At 49.5% G+C, this 10,015-nt stretch overlaps 1 protein-coding gene across 1 annotated transcript; it reads left to right on the top strand.

Moving 5' to 3' along the window:
* The first annotated feature begins 354 nt into the window (after positions 1 to 354).
* Positions 355 to 4,429, top strand: Cldn19 (claudin 19). The gene is made up of 5 exons (XM_042679630.1): positions 355 to 746; positions 1,790 to 1,954; positions 2,062 to 2,146; positions 3,398 to 3,550; positions 4,288 to 4,429. Exons 1-5 carry the CDS (start codon positions 524 to 526, stop codon positions 4,334 to 4,336), a joined length of 675 nt encoding a protein of 224 aa, XP_042535564.1. The 5' UTR covers positions 355 to 523; the 3' UTR covers positions 4,337 to 4,429.
* The last annotated feature ends 5,586 nt before the right edge of the window (positions 4,430 to 10,015 follow it).

Genomic DNA, 10,015 nt, shown 5'->3' with positions numbered 1-10,015 from the left:
AGCTGGACTTCATTTTCTTTTCTGACCTTAATCCATAGGGCAGAAACTCCAAGAGCCAGATCAGCCCTGCAAGAGCAAAGTTCGTGTCACTGGGCTAGTGCCCAGAGTGGGGATTATGAGAATTTCAGGACCCTTGCATCAGCCCCTTGAAGGGAGCAAAAAGGCCTTGAGAGTCACGGGGGTCATTCTCTAGCCCCTCCTTTTCTATCAGGGGTATCCACCTGGCTTCTAGGCCCCGCCCTCTGCTCCCAGGGAGCAGGGCAGGAGCTTTGCGGGGACCCTGCCTGGCTCAGGCGGCTGCTGTGGGCGGGCTCTTGGCCTTTTCCAGCCCTTGGGCCTCCCCCTGCATTCTAGAATCCAGAGTTAGTGCCTTTGCTGCGGCTGCTGCCATAGCCCTTTCTGGACTCCGCCACTCGCTGCTTTCCAGAGCCAGCTGCTCCTCTTACCTGGCCATGACCACAGGGCTCCCCAGGATCCTGACCCAGCTCTGAGTCCTGGGACCCTCCATCCCTTCCCTTGGACCATGGCTAACTCAGGCCTCCAACTCCTGGGCTACTTCCTGGCCCTGGGTGGCTGGGTGGGCATCATTGCCAGCACAGCCCTGCCTCAGTGGAAGCAGTCCTCTTACGCAGGAGATGCCATCATCACCGCCGTGGGCCTCTACGAAGGGCTCTGGATGTCCTGCGCCTCCCAGAGCACTGGTCAGGTGCAATGCAAGCTCTACGACTCGCTGCTCGCTCTTGATGGTAGGTCTTGGGCCAGTGGGCCTGGGAGGGTTGGCAGGGGCCGAGGAGAGGTGACAGCCTAGGACGGGTGATGAGGACCTGGGAGGGGGCTGGGGGCTGGGGGGGTCTCAAGTGGATGTTCCTGGTCTTCTATCAGTGCTGGGCTCCTATTCCAGCCTCTTATTTCCTATTATCTTTCTGTGTGTAGCCAAAAATGTACTTGGCCCTCTCAGGAGTCCCACTGTTCTGCCCCATAACCTTGTGAGTGACCAAACCGTTTGCATTCCGATGTTTTCAGTTGTTCAGGGAAGCATTAGAGGACAGAGGAGGGCCAAATGAGGCGAGGCCCTGGCACTCCACAATTCCTTGAGTCCTTAGTTCCTCTTTTCTCATACTTTTCACATAGACACACACATGTACACACATACCACTCCTTAGCCATGCCACGCAGACACATATGCTGGAACATAGGTGTTCACACACACACACACACAGAGTGGTGTCAGCACAGGCCCCTTTCTTCCTGGGTTGGGGAGTTGAAACCATCAAGCTAGTACAGGCAGGCCTCCACCCTCCCTCAGGGACCCAGGTCTTCTGAGTCAGCCAGGCTCTGAAACTGACCTGCACCTCCATGGAGTGCCCGGCACACAGCTACCATCAGTGATTCATAGGGTGAAGGAAAGTGAACAATCAGAATAGCTTCTAGGGGGCCAGGCTGGGTAGAACTAGGCCTCAGAAACTCTGTTCTCCCTTTGCTGAGCCTGAATGACCCTGGGAAGAGCTGCCCACTTCCTGCTGGAGGTGCCCCAGGTTCAAGACACAAAAACAGAAAAGTGAACACTTCTGAGCACTATTCAGAGGACCCCTCAAGGGGCAGTGGAAAATGCAGTCTTCAGACACCCCCTCCCCAGCCCCCCCCCCTCCCGTCACAGGCAGGTGGGCAGGTGGTCTGGCCTCCTTCCAGCACAGTTCAAACCTCTCGCACTACTCAAGTTCCCTCAGCCCTCCCTTTTTCTCCCCTCCCAGCCCTACTCAATACTGTCCTGGTCCTGGTCCTGCTACAGGTCACATCCAGTCAGCCCGAGCGTTGATGGTGGTAGCCGTGCTCCTGGGCTTTGTGGCCATGGTCCTCAGCGTTGTGGGTATGAAGTGCACACGGGTTGGAGACAGCAACCCTACTGCCAAGAGCCGTGTGGCCATCTCTGGTGGAGCCCTGTTCCTTCTGGCCGGTGAGTGCCCTTGCCTCCTCTATTCCCTAGGCTACTCTAGCAGGTGGCCCTGTCCCGCTAGCCAGCCAGTGCCGGCTGAGATGAGCACCCCCATGCTTTGTCCTCAGGCCTCTGCACACTGACTGCTGTGTCATGGTATGCCACCCTGGTGACCCAGGAGTTCTTCAACCCAAGCACACCTGTCAATGCCCGGTGAGTGCTAGGGCTGGGTCTCCCACTTTTGTTCAACCATCAGTTGGGGTGGGTGGGAAATGGTCCCCAGCTGCTATCTGAGAGGCTCTGGATCTTGAAGCCAGGTGGGTGTGGCCAAGCCCTGGTCAGGGACAGGAATCCTATGGAGGGCACCCAGGTATGGTCTCCATGCTTATCTTCTTCTCTGTAAAGTGGAGCTAGAACTTGATCAGCTTTCCTATGTTTGAGGGTTTGTAACATCATGTGGGTACATAATTTGAGTCAAGTGCCTGGGCCTGGAGAATGTCTAGTACACCTCAGCTGGTTTTACTTCTGCTGGTTGCAGAAGCCCAAGGTGCATTTCTCCTACAACACAGCCATTTTATGAGCCAAGCAGATGACAAAGGAGAAAAAGGGCAGATGGAGTAGGAGCCAGCAGCCACATTGGACGATCTTTGCCCTTCACCCTGGCTGGAAGGCAGTGGCCCTGGAGTAGGGTGGGGATGAGAAAAGATGCCTGGGTTGTGCTCCTTGAAGGAGGCAGGGGTATGGAGGGAAGAGGAAAAGACTTCAGATGTGAGGCTTGGGCCCTGGATGCAGAGCCACAGCCACAAAGACCAGCCAAGCAAGATGTAGATGGAGAGGGACTGGATACCTTTATCCCTTTGGATATCCCTTGTCTCAAAGCTGCCTGTGCTGAACACTAAACACAGATCAATTTCAGCCTTTGCCCTCATCCTCCAGGGGCCAGAAGAGCCTCCTGATAAAGGTGTGGCAAGGGGCAGGGTGAGCACTGAGGAGCATTAAGGAAAGCCCCCAGGAGGTGAACTTGACCCTGAAGCTAGAGGCTTTCTAGGAGGGAATGCCTTGAGCTAAGACTCAGAGACAGGAAGACCCAGACTGGCCAACAAGGCCAGGTGCGGAAGAACCAAGTGCCAAGCAGAGGAGTCAGCCTTCTCAAGACAGCAGTGCTAGCCAGGAGCTCGGCAGCTGCCAGCCTCCTCGCCTAGACGGTGAGAGAAAAAGGCAGTGATTGCTCTGCTCCACTCATCTGGGCTGCAAAGGCTCTCCCATGCCCCCTCCACTGGCCAGATGGAGAAATGAGCTCCAGTGTGCTTGGAGATAGAAGAAGCTTGTAGGTGAGGTGAGCCTGGAACTCCAGCTCCCATAGATTTCTCTATCCAGCTCCTGACTGAGAGGTCCAGAAGGCCTCGTGAGAGGCAAGGCCTGCAGAGGCATCATACCTGATTCCAGTCTCCATACCCCTCACAGGTATGAATTTGGCCCGGCTCTATTTGTAGGCTGGGCTTCGGCCGGCCTGGCCATGCTGGGGGGCTCCTTCCTTTGCTGTACCTGTCCGGAGCCTGAGAGAACCAACAGCAGCCCACAGCCCTACCGCCCTGGACCTTCAACTGCTGCTCGAGAGTACGTCTGAGCCCTGCCCAGCCTTCCTGCACAGCAGCCCTCCAGCCAGTCCCCACAGCAACCTGGCTAGGGCCAGTAGGGCACAGATGTCTGCTGAGCTCAATCTGGGGGCTCTGGGTGGCTGGTCCTCAACAAGGTGCCCACCCTGTGCCCTGACACCAAAACCCAAACACTAAGGGAGAGATCAGAGGTGAAGCCTGACTCACACCATGTGCATACCCAGGGAGGCCGAGGCCCTGCCCAGTCAGCGCAGCCTGGTGGGCACCACATACTTCCACATGCTTTCCCTGCACAAGGCCTTATACAGCAGCCCAGCGCTGGTCTCTTCACCTGCCCATCTGTTTACTGAAGGGCCACTTTGTCCACTATGTACTGGATCTGGAGAACCCACAGACACCAAGATGGACCTTAGTGCCCAGCATGTTGGGGTGGGAAAACCCTTCACCCTTCTGCGTTCCTGGGCTCCTCATAGCAACCCTTGGAAAAGGCAGTCCTTGGATAAGAAACATCCCCATGTTACCCAGGTCACTGAGGCTCGGACACCAAGAGGCTTCACTGGGCTGTCTCCAAGGCCAGCACTGCCTGAATGTCCACAGGCCACTAGGTCAGACCCCTGGGAATGAGCCCAGGCAGGGATGCTCTGAGGGCCAAGGTCCTACTGTGTTGGCCAGGTCCTGCACTCGTCTTCCCCACTGCAGCTCATCCCACTAACCAGTTCTCTCTCTTTTGACTTGCAGACCCATTGTTAAATTGCCTGCCTCCACCAAGGGCCCCCTGGGTGTGTAATGTCCAGGTTTCCAGCCAGGCTCTGTCTGACTCTCTGCCCTATCTAGACTTTTTGTGTATTTGATACTTTTTGGAAAGAACATTCAGCCTCAAGTGTGGTGTCATCTGGTGTGTTCTTGGTGTGGCTAGCATGCGGCCTGACTCAGAGGTGACCCCTGAGGTGGTTGGGGACAGACAGAACATACAAGGCGCATCAGCAAGCACGTGGGGCTCCTGCCTCTTGTCTCCTAACCTTCCCACATTGGTCTTGGCGTTTGCACGTCTTGAAGCCTGCACTAGGAGTAGGTCTCCACCCCTGGGGTCAGGGAATGTGTGGGAACACCTGTGGTAACAGCCCTCAGGTAACAAGCCCTGTCCTTTACAAACCTAAGGCCATCCCTATAAGGCTTCTTGCCAGGTGCAGGACCAGTCCAGTAAGAGGATAATCTATGGTAGTCCGCTGGTGAAGGGACTAGAGAATGGACTAGAGAATTAACCTGTCCTTAGCCCCCAGCTCAGTTCCCACGTTGGATCCACAGTGAAGACTGGTCATTTGGAAAGGCTTATTATGGCCTCTTAAGTCAGGTACTACCCCTCTAGAAGTAGAGACATCAGACAACCAGGCCAGACAAGGCAGGGTCAGGCAAGTGTCACCACTGTCCTTCCTCCCTTGCCTGTCAGCTGTAACTTCCCCTTACCCAGCTACAACCACATCCCCACCAAGTCACCAAATCTGAGGCTTCTCCCTTAAGTTTGACTCTGGAAGGTGAAGGGATTAAAGTCAAATCAGACAAGGTGTCTGCGGCCACATTGCCACTGAGGCTAGGGTGCTGCAAAGGAATCTCCTGCCCCTTGGGTTATGGCTGCACAGCTAGCTACTGCACATCCATGGGGGCTACTGGCCAGAGAAAGTGACCACCCACCTCTAAAACAGGCTCCCTGGAGTCCTGCCTCTTGAATGGGGATTGAGAACTATAGACAAGTCCCAAAACCTGCTGTGCCTTGGAGTCATCTAGAGGCTGATAGCAAGCTCATAGATGTGGACTTTATCAGTCTGAAGGAATGTGGATATCAGTTTATGTAAGTCCTTGGGGACTGCAGTGTTATGAACTGTGCCTCTCTAAGACCTACACTTGGACCACTGAGGGGTCCAGAGGGCAAAAGGACCTGACAAGAGGGAGGAGAGGCAAAGCTGGAAAGGACACCCACCTTCTTCCTATCTTTCCACAGTCCGAGCTGTTGCGGTGAGTTGCCAGCATCCTCTTTTGTGCTGAATGATTCAGCCTGAATCCTGTCACACAGCCAAAAGAACTCCAACTCCCTAGAACTAAGTGGTATACTGGGGCTGATAATCCTTAGTCCTTGCCATTTGGTAGTAAGGTTGGCAGGAAGACATGCATCATCTCTTAAGATGAAGACACTAGAGACTTGAGATTTAGTAAGAATGAGATAGAATGTTCTAGCATCTTGTGGCTATCAGGGACAGGCTGTGAGAGACTGTCCTGAAGCTTATCTGGTTCTTCATTGAGAAGCCTCTTCTGAACTGCAGCCAGGATTGGAAAGGCCAGATAACCACACTCCTGGCTCAAGTGCACAGCCAATTAATAGTGATTTAAAATGTGTGTGGCAGGCTGGGGTATAGCTCAGTGCAAAGTGCTTGCCTAGCAAGTGCAACGTGCTGGGTTTGAAGCCCAGTATCAAAGACAAAAAAAAAAAAAAAAAAAAGTTTAAAAAAAAAAAAACAAAATATGTGTGGCTGTCAAGTGGAAAGGTTGTTTCTTTTTGAAGCCAAGAGTTTGGGGAACCTGACCCCACAGGCCTCTCCTGAACCCCATGCAAATGTCCACATCAAGGTCACCTAGACTGCCAACCAGAGGAAGGCCAATTCCCAGGCCTCAGGGCCTGCCTGTTGTTTTCTGTCCTCCAGGCTAAGGGATTGGGCACTCAAAAACGAAGGACTCGAAAGCTTTTGCCACTTTTTTTTTTTTTGCCATTCCTGGGGCTTGAACTCAGGGCCTGGGCACTGTCCCTGAGCTGCTTTTTGCTCAAGGCTAGCACTCTACCACTTGAGCCATGCCACTTCAGGCTTTTTCTGTTCATGTGGTGCTGAGGAATCAAACCCAGGGCTTCATGCATGCTAGCTAGTCTACCACTAAGCCACATTCCCAGCCCTTTGCCCTTGTTTATAAGTAGATGAAGTCCCTGAGAATGAACCTGAAAGGTTTGTGCTCAGCCTCAAAGGAAAGTGATAGATCCTGGGTGAGCTGAGCAGGAAACTCTACTGCCTGAGAAGATGCTTGAAAAATGTGCATCTGGGATGGCTGAAGCCTATTAGACAATTTGAAAGAATTATAGTCAATTGTGTTACATTTGTTAACTGTGATAATGACACTGTGGTTCTTCCTTTTTATCCTAACCTGGAAGAGGTGGTACACACTGAGATGATGGCTGGATTTGTTTTAAAATGCCCTGTGAACAAGAAGCTGTAAGATTGGTAAAGATCACTCTCTTTATATTTGTATGTTTGCTAATTAAAGAAAAAACATTAAAAAATACCTCCAAAGTTTGCTGATTGTATCCTTTCACACTCCTCCCAACAGGAGAGTAAGAAGGAATACTCTAGAAACTTATTACTCACAGCAAAGGCCTCAGCCAACAGTAAATCACCTGGAAACTTGTTAGAAATGCAGCAGTCTCACCCATCCTTCCCCACCCAGACCTAGTAAGTTAACAAGATCTACAGGTAGTTTGTACATATATGTAAGTTTGAAAAACACCAAGGTGCTGCTTCTTAAAACCGAGAATTTCCATTGAGCTAATGCCGTTTTCTTCGCCTTTTGTTAGCTAGGTCAGTTAATGGGATTGTCTGATTTTTGTCTAAAATGAATTTTTGTTTTGGTACTAGTACTGGGTCTTTAACTCAGGACCTGAGAACTGTCCCTGAGCTTCTTTTGATCAAGGCTAGGTATCTACCATTTGAGCTACATTTCCAACTTCTTTGGTAGTTTACTGGGGATAGTCTCACAGACCTTTCTGCCCAGGCTGGCTTAGAATTGCAATCCTCAGAGCTCAGCTAGGACTACAGGTGTGAGCCATCAGTATCCAGCTAAAGTGGCAATTTGTGAGGAGCCATAACTGACTCAGGCAAAATTTTTGAATAACAACCAGATTACTGCTTCCCAGTATTTTCAATACATAAAATTAATATTTGGTTTAACTTATTCTAGCCAACCCTATTGAAAACTGAAAATTGTTGGGTAAATCATAAAAATACCTTTAAAGAGCCGGGCGCTGGTGGCTCATGCCTGTAATCCTAGCTACTCAGGAGGCTGAGATCTGAGGATCTCGGTTCAAAGCCAGCCCGGGCAGGAAAGACCGTGAGACTCCTATCTCCAATAAACCACCAGAAAACCGGAAGTGGCGCTGTAGCTCAAGTGGTAGAGCGCTCACCTTGAGCTGAAGAGCTGAGGGACAGCGCCCAGGCCCAGAGTTCAAGCCCCACGACCGACAAAAAAAAAAAAAACAACAAAAAACCTTTAAAGTATCAAAGGGTTGACTTATTAAGGGATACTCCAATCAAAGCCAGAGAAGCTGTCAGCCACCTAAGCCACACAATATCCCACAAGATCCCAAGTGCAGCAGACTCCCTAGTTGGAATGGCTGCGGGTTTGTTATGAACTTAAGTAGATGGGATTAGACACAAATGGATACTCGAGGGAGCAGAAACACAGATTCTCACAGGTAAACAGATTTAGTGATGGGAAGACTAAATCCTGTAGTATTGAAGTTATCTGGAAAACTTCTTAAATATATTTTTTTGGGGGTTGGTATTAGTTTTAACTCAAGGTCTTGCAATTGCTAGATGCGTACTTTGTCACTTAAGTCCAGGCCATGGGGGCCTGCCTAAGTGCTATTCTTGAGCTTTTACTCAAGGATTGTTCTACCACTTGGAGCCAGAGTGCCACTTCCAGTTTTCTGATGGTTAACTGGAGATGAATCTCATAGATTTTCCTGCCCAGGACAGGCTGGCTTTGAACCACAATCCTCAGATATCAGCCTAAGTTAGCTAGGTTAATAGGTGTGAACCACCAGTGTTCAGCACAGATGTCTACTTATATGTATACATGCCTACACATGTATGTATATGGGTATATATCTATTCTCTCCCTACAAAGGTTTAAGGTTCACAACGGCATTTCAACAGAAATGAGCACACATACTCATCTTGATTTCTGTGTCTTATTTCCCTAATACAAGTTATTAGATAGCCTTAGGAATCACAAAGGTGCAATATCCAAGTGCCTCTTCATATACACCCCAAAATGATCTCCAAAGATATGCAAATAAATTTAATTTTTTTCTGATGGCTTTGTTCTTTGCCTTATATCTGGTGTATTCTCATGCACGTGTGGGAGAGTGGGGAGAGGGTAACAGGAGGAAAAAGGGTGAAAAAGTGCAGCAGTAAAATGTACTGGAGATTGATGAAAGTGAACTGGATAGATGGGAGGGAGGGAATGGAAGAGAATGAGAACAGATGGCCCTGAAAGAAAATGTATGGGCTGGGAATATGGCTTAGTGGTAAAAGTGCTTGCCTAGCATACATGAAGCCCTGGGTTCGATTCTTCAGTACCACATAAGCAGAAATGACCAGAAATGGCACTATGACTTGGGTAGAGTGCTATCCTTGAGCAAATCTCAGGGACAGTGCCAAGTTTAAGCCCCAGGACTAGCAAAAAACAAAAAGCCGGAAGTAGTATTGTGGCTCAAGTGGTAGAATGCTACTCTTGAGCAAATGCAATTCAGGAGCAGTGACCAGGCCCTGAGTTCAAGTCCCAGGACTGACAAAGAGAAAAAAAAAGTTATCAGAAATCCATAAAGAAGTAGCCTTGATTCAAGGGGTAGGGTATAAAAAACACAGAATGAATTCAGAACATCTTGATGTTGCAGAAAGTAAGCAACTGCTCAGGGATTGATGAAGGCATAACTTCTGGGATAGTTAACCAGCTGTTTACCAACATTTAAAGAGACTACAATGAAGAAAAAAATGACTATATTCCCACTGGGATAGCTTAGAGGTCTATCTTTCCCCATCCCTATCTTCCCAACAGAAAATTACATGGCAACCTACAATTGAATCTAAATGTTTTATACTTTATTTCCATGATTGTAGTTATCCTTTCAGTTGTAGATGTAGAACTTCCCCAAGGGAGGGAACTTTCTGAACTCATTCCGTATGACCAGCACAAAATTATGCTTATTCCCAATTCCCACCCATGCAATGCCCCCTTACACTATGGAAGGGAGAAAAGTTACAAAACAATCTCTGATAAAGATACCAAGTCTCCACATAACACTAGTAAATCAAATCTAACAGAACTGCAGAAAGCTTACACCCCATCACAAAGTATGTATTGCACAGATGGAACCATTACTAACCTACAAATCATTAAGAGTGAAAAAACCGTAAGACAACGTCAGTAGATGCAGAAAAAGCATTCTACAAAAACCAACATCAAGCTGGAGATGTGTAGTTCAAATGGCAGAGTGTCTGACTAGCAAGCATGAGTTCCAACAGTAGCACACAAAAAAGTTTCACCTTTTCATAATAAAAACTCATTAAACCAGGGTGCTCATGCCTATAATCCTAGCTACTCAGGAGGCTGAGATCTGAGGAGCACGGCTCAAAGCCAGCCCAGGCAG

The sequence above is a fragment of the Dipodomys spectabilis genome, unplaced genomic scaffold, assembly GCF_019054845.1.
Source record: "Dipodomys spectabilis isolate Male_0828 unplaced genomic scaffold, ASM1905484v1 ptg000002l, whole genome shotgun sequence".
Taxonomy (NCBI): domain Eukaryota; kingdom Metazoa; phylum Chordata; class Mammalia; order Rodentia; family Heteromyidae; genus Dipodomys; species Dipodomys spectabilis.
The sequence above is the reverse complement of the archived record's forward strand: the minus strand, read 5'-3'. Positions and strand labels throughout refer to the sequence as shown.

Excerpts from the sequence above, each read along its gene's own strand:
- Cldn19 (XM_042679630.1), top strand. The coding sequence starts at position 524 with ATGGCTAACTCAGGCCTCCAACTCCTGGGCTACTTCCTGGCCCTGGGT. Across the intron at positions 747-1,789 it reads CTCGCTGCTCGCTCTTGATG|GTCACATCCAGTCAGCCCGA; the intron begins GTAGGTCTTGGG and ends GTCCTGCTACAG. Across the intron at positions 2,147-3,397 it reads AGCACACCTGTCAATGCCCG|GTATGAATTTGGCCCGGCTC; the intron begins GTGAGTGCTAGG and ends TACCCCTCACAG.